At 34.7% G+C, this 15,130-nt stretch overlaps 3 protein-coding genes across 4 annotated transcripts; 2 read left to right on the forward strand and 1 right to left on the reverse strand.

Annotated features, from left to right (window-relative positions):
- Positions 1 to 1,976: 1,976 nt before the first annotated feature.
- LOC145621374 (uncharacterized) lies at positions 1,977 to 3,342 on the forward strand. The gene has a single exon (XM_081676105.1). The coding sequence runs from the start codon at positions 2,066 to 2,068 to the stop codon at positions 3,068 to 3,070; it is 1,005 nt and encodes a 334-aa protein (XP_081532231.1). The 5' UTR covers positions 1,977 to 2,065; the 3' UTR covers positions 3,071 to 3,342.
- A 1,032-nt stretch (positions 3,343 to 4,374) lies between these two features.
- LOC145620763 (small nuclear ribonucleoprotein SmD3b-like) lies at positions 4,375 to 7,360 on the forward strand. Its single transcript, XM_081675467.1, has 5 exons — positions 4,375 to 4,643; positions 6,527 to 6,579; positions 6,660 to 6,726; positions 6,822 to 6,878; positions 7,009 to 7,360. The coding sequence occupies exons 1-5, from the start codon at positions 4,485 to 4,487 to the stop codon at positions 7,066 to 7,068; spliced, it is 396 nt and encodes a 131-aa protein (XP_081531593.1). The 5' UTR covers positions 4,375 to 4,484; the 3' UTR covers positions 7,069 to 7,360.
- Positions 7,361 to 7,792: 432 nt separating this feature from the next.
- LOC145619561 (protein LAZ1-like) lies at positions 7,793 to 13,798 on the reverse strand. Of its 2 annotated transcripts, none has more exons than XM_081674277.1 (9): positions 13,523 to 13,798; positions 12,789 to 12,901; positions 12,641 to 12,697; positions 11,967 to 12,075; positions 11,275 to 11,459; positions 11,084 to 11,172; positions 9,530 to 9,791; positions 8,697 to 8,948; positions 7,793 to 8,573 (listed from the first exon to the last, which is right to left on the reverse strand). In XM_081674277.1, exons 3-9 carry the CDS (start codon positions 12,665 to 12,667, stop codon positions 8,217 to 8,219), a joined length of 1,281 nt encoding a protein of 426 aa, XP_081530403.1. In that variant the 5' UTR covers positions 12,668 to 12,697; positions 12,789 to 12,901; positions 13,523 to 13,798; the 3' UTR covers positions 7,793 to 8,216. The 2 variants fall into 2 exon arrangements, with proteins under 2 accessions (XP_081530403.1, XP_081530402.1); XM_081674276.1 differs by having other exon boundaries at positions 12,789 to 13,050.
- Positions 13,799 to 15,130: the final 1,332 nt, after the last annotated feature.

The raw sequence follows: 15,130 nt of genomic DNA on the forward strand, positions 1-15,130 counted from the left end.
ATACCTGAACTACCTAAGCCAACCTTGCCCGAGCTTCCCATCCCTAAGATGCCCGAACTTCCAAAGCCCACGTTCCCCGAACTGCCTAAGCCAACAATTCCAGAGGTCCACATGCCTACTGTCCCAGGCCATCCTTGAAGTCCAAGCTCCATTTCCTCGGATAAAATCCATGTGTTACATTTAAATGATTATTAAGATATAGGTGTATTTTGATGCATTACATATTTTTTCTTGTGAGTCATATTTATCATGTGTACTATTGTAGCATTATGTGTGTAATTTTCATTTTTTCTTTTAATCAACTTTGACTAAGCATTGTTTTTCTATATATTTGGCTTGGTATGATATTTTGTACTCTACATTTTATGCTCTCTTTCGAGTACGTATGTAATAATACTTCGTAATACTATGTTTTTTTTTCTTCTCTAGTTTTTTCTATGCTCACATCCAATACACGTGCCCTAGTAACACTTTAATACGGATTAACAACTTATTCATATTTTCAAGCAATAAAACAAATACGAATAAACAATCTTAGTTCGTTGATGAGTTAAATCTAGCTTAAAAGTGATAATTAGTTGATGTGCGAAGAGTAGACTTAGTCACTTAGCATAAAGCTGCTTTACAGTACAAAGAATCACACCTTGCAAAGTAATAAGACATAAAGCGTTGCTTTGTGAACGACTAATCCTCTGGATCAACTCGTGTTATATACGTGTTCGATCAATACTTTTGATCCTAGATTTTCATGGAATCAGATCATACATACACGAAACTTCATGAATCTAAAAAAATTCAACATGAATATATATAGTATTGTTATTTATTATATATTTATATATATATCAATGAATAATCATTGTCAAAGTTTCCCAATTTAAATGAAAGATTCTATAAGGGACAAACATATAACAATCGAAATGAGTATTAGCTGTGAATCTGTGATTGATTTAACTATTACAACCTTGCCTGAATTAAATACTCCCTCTATTTTACTGCAATTTATTTTATTAATGATCAAGATTGTGTATCGACAAAAGAATATCAGTCAAAATATTCCATTCAAAAAAAACAGATGAAATAGCTGTGAGAGTATGAAATTTGGTGCTATTTCACCAATTTGGTAAAGGAAATTTTAAGAAAATTATGTTATACTAGGAATTTGAATACGTTAAAGGCACTTATATTAAAAACATGTGTCAAATATTTTGAGACGGTGGGACTATATAATATGATAATACGGATTACTTCATAGTTAATAGTGTGTTATAGTTTTCCTTTAACTAGTAGTTGAGCAACCACAGAAAAACTTTCCATGAACAAAATCACTCAAATTAGCATGCATGCTCATTCAACAGCTAGCAATGAGGTCATCATTTAAAACGTTGTTCATTACATAAGTGTACTTTAAAAGTACATTTAACTTGTTACTATATTTTCACAACTACTTCATCCTCAAACTAACGTGTAGCAATTTATTTTTTCAATATTTCATAAATTTTACGAGTAAGTTTTTTAAAAGGGAGTTGGCGTAATAGAATGAAAGATATACATACATTTCATTTATTTCATTTACGAGATTTTTTTTTTTTTTTTTTTTGGTCAAATATATACTTGAATAATATTGTAGTGGTTGCAAATAAAAGTTTAGCTTTATTTTTCCCTTCCAAATATTAATGATAACATATAATTTAATATAACTATTCTTAGTTTGTGCCTAATAGGACAGGTGGAAAACATATAGGCCGTACATAATAGTATTTTAGTTTGATTAATTTACAACGCTTAGTTATATGGTCTATGTCATATTTTTCTAATAATGTAGATGAAGGTGTTAAACTATCCACGACCTATCTCACCAACCTATACTTGTATTAGTTGTACTCGTATGAATTTTACAATTCTCCACAAATTTGCCATCTATATAAATATAGATCAGATGCTCTAAAAGCTTCATGTCCATAATAATCCTCTTGTAAGATTATCATTTTCTCATAGTATTGCCTTTTGCACTACATAATTTTATTCATACAAAATTTGTTGTGTACTAGATAGATATTACACCATGGTTCGGCACCACTCTTTTTTCATAAATTCAATGTTATTGCTTGCTACTTGCATCTTATTGAGTAGCAATGCAAACTTGGTTGCTTGTCGTCGACTATTGGAAACATCTCCTGCAGAGCTTCCAAAGGAGCATGAGGTGCCAAAAGTGCCTGAATTACCTAAACCAGTTGTTCCAGAACTCCCAAAACCCGTGGTACCGGAACTTCCAAAACCCACGGTGCCTGAAGTGCCAAAAATTCCTCAAGTGCCAAAAATTCCTGAATTGCCTAAACCCACAATACCTGAACTTCCCAAGCCCGCAATACCAGAAATTCCAAAACCTCCGGTGCCTGAAGTGCCAAAACCCGAGGTACCTAAAAAACCCGAAATGCCTAAACTTACAACACCTGAGATACCTAAGCCCATAATACCAGAACATCCAAAACCCATTGTACCCGAAGTGCCAAAACCTGAGGTACCTGAGGTACCAAAAGAGCCAGAATTACCAAAGCCGGTAGAGCCAGAACTCCCTAAACCAACAGTACCAGAACATCCAAAGCCTGAAGTACCAAAACCTGAGGTACCAAAGCATCCTGAATTGCCTAAACCTACCATACCAGAAATCCCTAAGCCTCCAGTACATGAAGAACCAAAACCCGAAGTACCAAAAAAGAATGAGTTACCTAAGCCTGAAATTCCAAAGCCTGAAGTACCAAAACAACCTGAATTACCAAAACCCACAATACCAGAACTCCCTAAGCCCATAGTTCCTGAAGTACCAAAACCCGAGTTGCCTAAACCTATAGTGCCCGAAGTACCAAAACCTGAGTTACCTAAACCCATTGTGCCTGAAGTGCCAAAACCCGAGTTGCCTAAACCTGTAGTGCCTGAAGTGCCAAAACCAGAGGTGCCAAAGATACCCGAAATACCAAAGCCCACAATACCGGAGCCTCCCAAACTTACAGTACCAGAACTACCTAAGTCGGAAGTCCCAAAAGAGCAAGAGAAGCCCACAATGCCTTAATTTGTTCCCTAAACAAAATCTTTGCTTATAATTAGCATTGGATGAAGATTTGTATACTTTATTGTTTTCCTTAATCATAGTTTATGATACAAATTAAACCTAATTTTTTTATGATTGTTTGTGTTGTAGGCCAGATAGTTATGGCTGCTTATAAATATATACTCTATGTACGTTTTCTTTTATTTCCTTTTGTACAATGCTTGATGTATGGCCTTTGAGAATTAATTTTATTATATATTTGTCGTGTCATTTTTATAATTTAAGATCAATTAATTTAGGTTTCATCTTTTCTAGCTACCGTCTCTATTTATAAAAACAAGTTTGATCGAATTTTAATGGTTCCTAATCCAAATCTTTAATCACTAACACTTTAATATTTATGTTCATTATTATTATGAAAGAATTGGCTATTCATACATCAAAAGTTCTTTTAAAGTAACTTGAAACTTTTTCCCAATTAAAAATTCACTTAAAATTTACAGACACAATAAAAGATCCATTAAACTCTAAGAAAATCTTAAGCGCATAAGGCATAAATTGTAATTGTAGGAATTATATGCAAACATGGCATACACAATATCAAACTTAAAGCATTGGGTGAATCATACTCATATATATCTATGAGTTGGCCTATATATGCCCTAGACGGAAATACACATACATTTTCAAAAGCACAAAATCAACATGCTGGTGGCTTTTCTTCCTCCATCAACCACCTTCTTCTCCTTCCATTATGACACCATATTTCGAAACGGAAGGAGTATATTTGAAAGTTGTGTTAAAAGTCAAAGCGTATCAGATGTTCAAGAACAAAGGAGTACATTAAATTTATATTACTACGTATATATTATGTGAAATGTTCCAAAAAAAAAACAACTTAATATTCCAAAATTTGATACATCTAAAATAATCTTATATGACACTTTCAAATACTTATACTAGTATTAGAAGTTCATCTACCTATACTATATATTGTATTCATCTCCCCGTAAATCCGAACTCACACAATACCTTCACTATTTTCTTATACTCCGTAACTCCGTAAGTGAGACTTCATAGTCAAATTTTAAGAAATTATATGATATAATTTAAATTACTGGTATAACAATCCGACCTCGAATAACTAAACAAGTTGACACTCACGATAAGTCGATAACCACGACTACTCAACAAAATTAGTTTGGGCCGGGGCTTACACATCTCAATTCACCCGCTTTATTTGCATTACTAATTTACTATTACTACTCCGTACCAATTACCCAATTTGAAATACAAGTAATAATTTCCTGGGTTTTGTAATTTGTTGATTTGTTCCATAGAAGTTAGACCGAGAAAAAAGAGGGTTTAGGGTTTTCGCTTCCAGAAAACCCAGAAATTATTTGCAGATTAAAGAGGAAGAAGACGAAGAAGAAAGATGAGTAGAAGCTTGGGAATTCCGGTGAAGTTGATGCACGAAGCCACAGGTCATGTTGTTACTGTTGAGCTAAAAAGCGGTGAGCTTTATCGAGGTACCATGATTGAGTGTGAAGATAACTGGAACTGTCAACTTGATACCATTACTTTCACTGCCAAGGTACTTCATTTTCTCTCTCCTAAGACCTTTTTGCAATATGGGGTTTGTATCAATTTGTTTGTCTTTCAAATTAGGGTTCCTTGATGTTTTAATTTGGTATGTTTTTATGGTTTTAGAATTTGATTATAGTTTTATACCTGATGATAATGATTCGAGTTTGGTTGATTTTCATGAGAGTTGGGAGTTTATAATTCAGAGAATTAAGTTGAAATAGGTTTAATTTTGTGCTTACATTATGGTTTTAATGTGATTTGATTGATAAATTTGTGCAATGTATGCTAGTTATCAGCATTGGCCTTAGAATTTTCAATATTATGGGTGTTAATCAGATGCAAAGGTAAGAAAAAGATTTGGAGACTTAATCATGACTGTGTTAGTTGTTCCGATGAATGAGGTCTACTGTGGCTGTTATTTTACACTGGTAATCTCTGCGTAGAACAAGAGCTTGCTAATGGATCAATCCTTCCGGTGGTCTATGTCTCCATTTTAAGGTCAATATTCAATACGTAAGAGGAAACTTGGAAGTGTTTAAAACAAAAAAAAGAGGGCGTAATGTGTGTACTAATATGATCCTAAGGTTTGACAACTTGCTAATTGTAATGGGTTACTGGGTCATTAAAGAATTGTTTTAGGAATTCTCCTCTTATCTCTCTCATCGATGAGGACTTTTAATGTGTAGGTTTAAGAAAATATGTCATGATCTGGTTGATAGGCCTTTGTAACTGATGCGCGGATCATAACAGTCATGCATAGCTTATTTGTGATTGGGATAGAGAGTTTATCCTTGTTAGGTGCATAGATGAGTTAAAGGACATTGAGCAGTAGGCTGTAGCCAGTACGTTAAAGGATTTTGGAAAAGATTGGCAATGGAAATGATTATGGACTTTCTTGTGATTTTGTAGACCAAGGCCTATTGTGGCTTAGATTATTATGAATTTATATTTTAGATTACAACTATGGCATAAAAGGTTGTGTTGATATGTGGCATATTCAAAACCTTGGATATTTCGATGCTGCTGATGAAATTACCTACTAGGGATCTGAGTTGTGTATGTTTGATGTTTCCTACTTTTATTGATTATTCCTTTGTTTGTCAATATCTCTAGAATTAGAGGTTTAGAATGAAAGTTGCTTTGTTAAAATGCCAATGGTAATGGTTAGTAATAAAAGGTAACATGTTTACTTGATCAAATAGCAAAATATGCAGAGGATCAAAAAGCGGCATTTGAAGCTGTAGGTAGTTATGGGGGAGTGGCTCGATCGACAAAAAAGAGTGGTAAAGGTTGCATTCAGGCTGTTCAGTCTGGATCCCTTCTGGTCGTTCAATTTCCAAGTCTAGTTCTTGGGGTAGTGAGGAGGGTCAGAAGGATTGCTTTTTCAGAGGCTTGTAAGCAGTCCTGTAAGTAATGTATTTTGTAGGCTAGAGCTAGAGAGCACTTGTAAATTTGAAAAAGATAAAAGGAGAATGATGCTTACTTAGAGAAGCAAGGAGGAGGTTTCTGAAGTGTCTTTAAAAATTATCAAGGGGGAGAGACTTGTGATTAGGACTTTTATGACTTGGTCATTGGGTGGGTAATTATAGATGTGACTTGGTATGAATAGGAGTTTTTGTAAATCTTTGATAGCAGAAGGATGGGAATTAGCTTTAGTATACAGTAATTACTTCCATAGATTTTGATGAAATAGGGTACACATTATTCTAGTTATGAGTTGTGGTTGCCTAATTTAGCTAAAAACGGTGCTGAAATTCATCATTCTAATGCCACTTGTTTTAGTATGATTAGTCCTGTTTGGGATTGTTAACATACTTTCATGTGATGGATCTAAAGGCTATATATGGGATTTCTTCCTTCTGTTGCTGAAATTTTTCATATGATCTGCAGGATGGAAAGGTCTCCCAACTTGAGCATGTATTCATTCGAGGCAGTAGAGTCAGGTGAATAACCTTTGCAATTATTTCCCTGGAGGTTGTGTATTTGTATTGTGAGGCTAATCGTTATCTGGAAATTCTTTCAGGTTTATGATAATACCAGATATGCTGAAGAATGCTCCAATGTTTAAACGTCTAGATGCCAAAATTAAGGTTTTTAGCCAACTCTAATCTATCACTCATGTTTTTTCGTAGTAATATCTTCAAGACTGTATCACATAATTGATTTTCCCTTAATGTTTTCTCAGGGAAAGAGCACGTCACTTGGTGTTGGCCGTGGTCGTGCTGTAGCAATGCGGGCAAAGGTAAGATGCTGATGTTACTTTCCATTTCCCAATTCTGTGTGTTGTATGCTCAAGTTGAAGCTTAGTTCAGTTTTTTTATCACGGTTATGTTTCTGTAGGCTAACATGTCTGATCATATTTTCTTTTGTAGACTCAGGCTACAGGCCGTGGTACCGCTGGCAGGGGAGTTGTGCCACCAGTGCGGAGGTAAAAATCTGTCGGATAGCAGGTCCAATTAGTCAGCTTTCAGAGTCTTGCTGCATCCCAGTGTTATTATATGAGGATTTTGGTGTTGAGGCTGCAATTTCTGTTTAGTATCTGAGTATACATACACCTGTACCTGAGATGTAAGAAAATGATCTGATTTCAGAATGGCAGTGTCTAGCTTATTTGTTCTCAACATTCTGAAAGTGTTTTCATGTTGTCTTGAATAGTTGAATGTTCATAGATGAAGGTTTTTGGGCAGTTTAAAGGAATTTGATACATCTGTCCACTTTTGTGTACCTCATTTTGTGCAACCCATTTCTATAGATTCACGTTGAAGGATTTTCACTTCTGTTAAAAGAGCTTCCGTAGGAAATTATGATATTGCAGGAACATGCATAGACTTGTGATAAATTGACTCCCAATCAATTGATCTGTATTACCTGACCTAAAATCTGAATTGTTCACAAAATAACGAAGTAGCCTGATTTTGCCTGATTTGAACCATCCTAAAAGCCAGTAAATCATAAGTTGATTAGCAATAGATTCCAATCAACCCAATCTAAATGACCCTACAATATTACCTCTTTGAATAATTTAGAAACCAGTAGTTAGTGCCCAGCAATCCAGCATGGGTGAGTTTCCTAGAAGCTGAATAGTTCGTTACCCAGCAAGGTTAGTTTATATACAGGCAAAAGTTCATGGATGTTGCTGTAAGTTGCGTTAAGATAGTTCAAACAATTGGGCAATATATTTATCATATACACAGTCAAATGTCAGGTATCTGAGACACTGTGATTAAGAAGTGCCAGATTCTGTACCCAAAAGGTTTATGGAAGCTCTATACATCATACTTTTCACACCCCTCCATAACACAGCAAAAGGAAGGGAACAAAAAGAGAAGCCAGTATAAAATGCAGTATTGTAATATCACTGCAATACATTAGCCAGGGGCTCCGACACAAGAATGTAGTGAATAAACCATTATGTAGACTTATCTCCAACGTTGAGTTTCCGTCCCTGACTAAGTTAACAAGATGGAAATAATGAGGCTTCAAAATGGAGCATAAATCATGGACAGCAAGCACAGTGCACATTTGTGATGATGCTCAACATCCTCTTGTGCATTCTTCAGAGTTCTAAAGTTTTTCTTATCTACTCTTTGACGACCCATCTACGACCATGGATCATGTATCCCCCGTAGCTCTGATCACTACTGCTCTCACCACCACTTTCACTTGCATAACCTGATTTTTTACGCTGCTTCTGCTTTCTTCCCCTTGAGGCTCCACTGTCACTGATGCTACCATTTAGAAGTGGATCATCAATACCGCGAATCACACTCCTTGGGGGTGACGATGTGATGCAGCTGTCATCCTTTGTTTTTCTCTTATCTTTGTCACGCTTTTTAATATTCTGAGAGATCTTATGTATTTTCTCATTGAACTTTGTGATTCCCTTCTCCATAGGTTCCACGGTATGATTAACAGTAAACTTCAAATCTTTAACAATCTAAAAAAGTAAACAATTAAGTTAGATGCTGGTGTGCGCAAGGTAAAAAGTATAAAACAGAGATTCAAAGGATTTGCCGGTAATAAACTAAGAATCCCACAAGATATGATGAGGGATGCTTACATATCCACCACCACCAAGAAAGACATCCCGGACACTTTGCCCAAGGGTCATCCCACTCTTATTAGAATGGTCAGGTTGTGGAAGACGCACTTTTGTGGGTCGTTCGCTGTCTCGAACCTCATCAGGATCTACAGGACAGTCAGCTGAGACATAGTCTCCAAGAACAGCAACATTCCCAGAAAAAATGTCTCCCATTAATTCATATGGTTTTGCTGGAAACACATATAGATGAACCACAGAGGCAATACCCATCTGCACTGGTTGAACATATAAAATTATTACACTTAAGAATATGAAGAAATACTTTTCTGCATAAACTTTATAAACAAAAACCCACAACCTGAAGTTTAAACTTTAAAAGCACAATAAATGCATGATCATGCAAGATGGACTTTAAAGTCTTTTAATGATGTTGAAGGAGTCTATGATAGACAATACTTTAACTTTGTATTACATAAAAATGGCACAGAAGAATCCTTAACACTAGTCACCAGCAGTGAATTCCAAGGCTGGTCATGAACTTTTTCCCTTTAGAATCAAAAGTCTAATGAAAACACCCCTTTGCAATTTTATACATTAATACATACATTTACACAGTACACACTCCTTTGCCCTGCCTAAGGCAAGGATCCCAGCTAGAGCAAATTTGAGAAATGATTTGGTATGATACCATATTTTCTTTAATCAACTCCAACCATGTAAAATTTTGAATCATAAACTAAAGTGATAACATGGTCAGGAGCTGATGGTTATTGTGCTTGTAATAGGGATGAATCACATGATGCAACAACCAAAATAGCTACTTCCAAATTTCCAATAAATACAACAAGTACCTCAATGCAAATAATGAAGTCCTGGACGCTTGATTTAAACTGCAATGCTTGAGCTATGGGGCTTTTAAACAGGCCAAGATCATAGAGAATAGCAATGGCAATCCCTTGCCACCATGTCAGAAATACAATGGACTTAAATGTCAGAAATTTGGCCAGTGGTTGTATTTGTGCCAATTCATCCTTCGCAACTGTATAGAATTGTACCAAGCAATACAAGGCCCATGTCTGACTGAAATTCAGCACTACTGCCATGTAAGGATACCTACAAAACAGAAGATTGCCTAAACTGTAATGTAAAGCATGTGAAAGAAAAGTTCAGCAATATAATGCAGAATCTGAAGGAATAGAATGGCTTATGGCAATGTATTAAAACTAAAAACATAAGTAAATAAATGAAAGTGTACAGTGTACACGCTCACCTCCACAATAACATAGGATTAAAAAGGTTCAGGAATTAGTTTGCAAACAAATATAAGAAAATAGAACTAAGAAAATATTCCTGACAAGCTATATCACCCTTGATCCCTAAAAATCGTCTCAGCTTATGATTCCAAAATAACAAAAAATTGGGAGAAATGTAAAGCAGCTCCAAAATAACAAAAAAGAGCATGCATAGTATTGCATACAGAATAGAGACAAAGTAACAAATAAGAGCAAACTCCATTTCATCCTGCTTTTCATGGTTTTATAAAAACCAGAACAAAGAAAATGTGCTAATAAATTCAACAGTTAAGCAAGCATATTAATGGGTATTCTAATAACAAATGACCACGTGAGAAGTTACTTAAGAGTGTGTGTGAGTGTGGAAACTAGTTATTGATTTGTGGAGCAGATTGTCAGCCTTGTAAGCAATTCTAGTATCTAACACCACTTGAGAGAGAACCTCATTGTTATAGTGTCCTAAACCACAAATCATCATATAAGCTGTCTTAAGAAAAAGTTGGCTTAGTTCAGTGAAAAGAGTCATCTACAATCCAGAGCTAATGCTATATGGCCCAAAGTATCATGCAGAGAGGTGGTCGGGGAATAGAACAACAAAAATAAATTTGTCTTTAGATCAGCAAAATTTATGGCTTACTTTGGTAATAAAACATGGTTCCCTTATGAGAGGAAACACAAATTAGCAGCTGCAAACTTTATATTTGTAAATATTAGCCTCAGTACAACTGAATCAACTGCCCTCATCTAAAGCTAAAAAAAAGCTGCAGTTACCAGCATGTTTCTTTTCACACTAGACTTTACACACTTTTCTAAAGGCGAAAGCCAGTCAAATTAGCTGCAGAAGAAAAGTGAAAAGCAATGACATAAAATTTAAGAGTTAAAAAAGAAATGAATCAACCTGAAAAGGTTTGAGAGTATTATGGTGAATTGGTGATACAGTTTATTGCAACAATTTAGGTTTACAAAATCATGTAAAGCAAAGAATATAATAACATCTTTCAACCGAAAGCCTAATGGACATAGAAACTTAGAAGACATGTAAAAACAACACACACACACACACACACACACACACACACATTTCATTCTAACACATGTTAATATCTTCCTTACCCACAAGTCAACTTGAAGTCCCCATCACAATATACACCGTACGCTTCAAGAATTACGGCTATTATAGCAGTCAATGATTTAATAATCATCTGCATAGGAAAAAAAAAAAAGAGAGAGAGAGGAGATTAGCACTCTCCTAATGACACAGAGCAAGCAGATTACAAGCAGAAAATAGAGGTTTTCAAACATACATACTGAACAATTCCGATCTTAACCACTTGGTACAACCATTGACCAAGTCTCCATGGTTTAAAGAAAAGATTCATAGGAAAATGATGCTTAACAATTCCCCTTTCCGAACCATGCTCCAACAAGGGCACTTTCGAAGCTCCACGTCCTTCTCTTTCCAAGAATTCAATTGTCCTCTCTTCACCACCTGGAGAAAATTATAGTGCTTTAGTGAGCTAGAGAGCAGTAACTAATGTATTTCAAAATTTCAAGCACATCTTACTTCTTACATACTCAGACAAGTAAATTATATGCAAATGAGAGATGTTGACACCAGCTTAGCAAGAATTTGGGAAAACAACACTAACTAGAGACGTTCATATTTTCTGGTCTCCAACTTAGCACTAGACTAGATTAACTGATACGCACAAAGGGAAATCACACACAAGTATATTAGGAAAAGCATATTAAAATAGGCTGGATATCAGCATTCAAAAATAGAATGAGTTTTGAAAATGAATAAGCAGTACATATAAGCCAAGTAGCCAACATAAGCAACAGATGGACTCAGGGGATGTTGGCTACAACCTCCAGTTATACAAAACTCCAAGGTTAAGCACACAAAAGGAAAAAGCAGTAGTAATATAATGGTCAAAGAAGACAGCAGACTTACTTAAGAACTTAACACATACAACATCCTTTTAAATAAACTTACCCAAACAGGCCACAAGGTACCTTCCAAAGCAATACATCGCGAAAGATTCATAACAATCACGTAATATTTCAATGTCAACACTTATTGATGGCTTCATCAATGAAACAAACTGCATGAATATATGTAGAGTGAGTCAGAAGCACTATGGAAATAGATGCTCAAAGAGGTTATATATTTCAATAATAAATTTCAGCAAAAAGTAATTTCAAAGTTAAAACCTGTAAACCAGAAACCCCGCATCATTCGGTACCCTAGCCCCCAAATGTCACACATTCATTTGGGGGCTGGGGTACCGAATGAATACTATGCTTAACAAATAACCAACTCCAGTAGATTAATGGTTGATTAAGATTTTGAAGTTAAGCAGCTGTAAGGAGTCTAAGGACCCAGATATATTAATCAATGGCCAAAAAGGTTAAGGCAAGCACAATAGGATAAAAAAAAAATGAGGCAAATGGCTGCTAAAAGTTCTATCAATCTGCCTATGCAGAAAACTAAAGAGCTCATCGGTATTTGTCCTGTTGGAGCTCAAATTATTAGTTCTGTTTTGTTTCATGATCAGCCTAAGGGATTTCACAAGTTCACCCTTTTTTTTTTTTTTTTTTTTTTAATAAGCATTAATCAAGACATTGACAGTTGTATAACACAAAATTTCACCCATTGTTGGACCTTACCGATTCAATAGAATAGCATGGTACCATTAAGATGACTCCAATCAGAAACTTTTGCTCCTAAATGCAATACCATAGAAAAGGATTAGTCTCAACACGTAAAAGTAAAATATTGTAAGAAGATGCAAATTGAAGGGATTGAGATCGCAACCTCTGGATTCTTATACGTAGAAAGGTGCTCGAAGACAAGGTATAATGAAAGACATAGGGTCAAAATCACAAAGGCGCCCGCAATAAGAACAGCCCATGGAGGAGCAGTATATGCTGGATCGAATTGTAGAATCATATGAAAATTCGTCCTCATCAGTATAGTTTACTTGCAGCTAGAACTCCAGCAATTTCAGACAAAACCAGCATAATGATCAACACCAAATTTGGTGACAGAATCAATGTAACTCCATACGGATTCGCCCCTGCCCAAGCATATTACCAAACCCTAATCAAAACTTTCAGCACCAAAAAAAAAAATCCCACAACTCAGTCAACTAACAGCATAATTCCAATTTTCCAAACCCCCTAGTCAACAATTTCACAGAAGATTCCCTAGCATATTTCAGTCAAACGATCAATTGAAAACCATAAACCCTGAATTTGTCAAACAACCCCAGAAAAAGAAGGAAACAAAATAAACCTTGTATAGAAAGATTTTAACATAAAGAACCAATCTTTATAAATAAAGTGCATAATCTTCTCAACCCAGTAACCAAATTCCAACCTCTTCAATCCCACCACCAAAAAATCATCCCATATCAACTCAATCAAATACAACATTTAAGGGTAAATTATGAACAGAAAGAACTAAGACATACCAATAAATAATCAAAAATTAAAAATTCAATGCAATTTAAGCTTAAAAAACAGCAAAAGGGGAAGACATAAACTTACCCAAATCGAAGAAAATTGAAATTTAGATGATAGAAAACAACAGTGAAAATCGAGGATTGCGGTTGACCGGATCGATGATAGAGTGTCCTTCAAAGATAATGATGGCGCGAATAAATAAAAAATGCTCAAAACAAATAAATTAAGGGGTTTAATTAGTTTTATAGCTTTGAAGTTTATCTCCTATAAACCCAGTTCAAGGATGTGCTGAATATGCTATTGCAGCAACTGGTTGGTGAGAAAAGAGGTTGGAACCATATTTTTAGAGAGTTTGTGAAAACTTTTTGCTAATTGTACCTTAATCTAATTTTTACAAAATATTCCATTTCACCCAAAAAAAATGTCCTCTTTACAAAAATTAAAATAATTGCAAAAAAAAAAATAGAATAATTGAAATAATTGCAAAAATCTTTCTTGAATAGTGTGGAACAAGACTATCTATGTCAAGATTGTCAACAAGAAATGTGGTGAAATAAGTTTTCTATAAAAAATGTAGAACAAGGCTAATGTGAAATATATGTCCTTAGATTATTGCTTTTAATTTTCACATGTTTTTCGGAATTCACACCATATGACCATTTATAAAAAGAAAAAAACAAAGTAAATTCTATAACATTGACCAAGTAACCATTGTAAATTTGTAATATTGACCGAGTAACTCCTGTAAAACTGACTGAGTAACCCTATAACATCGACGAAGTAATCCCTTAACACTGACCTGGTAACTCCTATAACACTAACAAAGTAACTTCTGTGATGACTAGCCACACGGTGTGGCCAGCCACATTACACATATAAGAATTTGTGTTCTAAATTTCAATTCAGCTTAAATATCAACTTTTTTCGGTGAAGTATGTACGGACTATGGAGTATTTGTCCTTTATCTGCAATTAAGACTATTTTTTTTTTATTTATATATGAATGACAATAATTGAAATTTATTGCGATGATCTTGTTAGTTACTAGCATATTGATTGTTGTTAGATTGAATTGTTGTGTTGGATGATGCATGATGTGTCCAAATAAGTACCTCGACATATCTTATTCATGCTGCAATTATTTAATATTATTTTATACTTTATCTTTTTACACCGCAATATTAGTTTTCATGACATATTATTCACAAAATGTTGAAAACCCCAGTATCAAACTCAATAAACTCCAAACCAAACCCTAGGAAATTCTTTACATTGTAGTAAAATTATGCACACAATTGGCATAGATGGGAAATAATATAAATCATGAAAGTGCTCACTTCATAGCCCTTATACAGCTAAATAAATGATGAGATTTTTGCAAAGTTCAAGTCTTGTTAGCTTTAATTCTTTGGCAAACTATATAAAGGATCATTTAACAATATATACATCCTAAAATGAAAAAGAAGTTTGAATGCAATACGTGCTTGGAGTAAGACAATTGCATGCCCCCTTTATCATCAAGCAGACAAGCATATATATACTACTATAATTTTTTTTTTTTGATAGTTTTTATCATCAACATTGATATTATAGTTAAGTTGAGTAATTGTAAGAAATGTCGGTTTAGTATGATTCATCAATATTTTATTTTTTATTTTATTATGGGTAAATAACAAATGATTCCCTCAATATA

This window comes from Chenopodium album, chromosome 27 (assembly GCF_948465745.1).
Source record: "Chenopodium album chromosome 27, dcCheAlbu1.1, whole genome shotgun sequence".
NCBI lineage: Eukaryota > Viridiplantae > Streptophyta > Magnoliopsida > Caryophyllales > Amaranthaceae > Chenopodium > Chenopodium album.

Coding starts and splice junctions, on each gene's coding strand:
- LOC145620763 (XM_081675467.1), top strand. CDS start 4,485: ATGAGTAGAAGCTTGGGAATTCCGGTGAAGTTGATGCACGAAGCCACA. Junction 4,644..6,526: donor CCATTACTTTCACTGCCAAG/GTACTTCATTTT, acceptor TATGATCTGCAG/GATGGAAAGGTCTCCCAACT. Junction 6,727..6,821: donor GTCTAGATGCCAAAATTAAG/GTTTTTAGCCAA, acceptor ATGTTTTCTCAG/GGAAAGAGCACGTCACTTGG.
- LOC145619561 (XM_081674276.1), bottom strand. CDS start 12,941: ATGAGGACGAATTTTCATATGATTCTACAATTCGATCCAGCATATACT. Junction 12,698..12,788: donor CTACGTATAAGAATCCAGAG/GTTGCGATCTCA, acceptor TATTGCATTTAG/GAGCAAAAGTTTCTGATTGG. Junction 12,076..12,640: donor CATGCTATTCTATTGAATCG/GTAAGGTCCAAC, acceptor ATATTCATGCAG/TTTGTTTCATTGATGAAGCC.
- LOC145621374 (XM_081676105.1), top strand. CDS start 2,066: ATGGTTCGGCACCACTCTTTTTTCATAAATTCAATGTTATTGCTTGCT.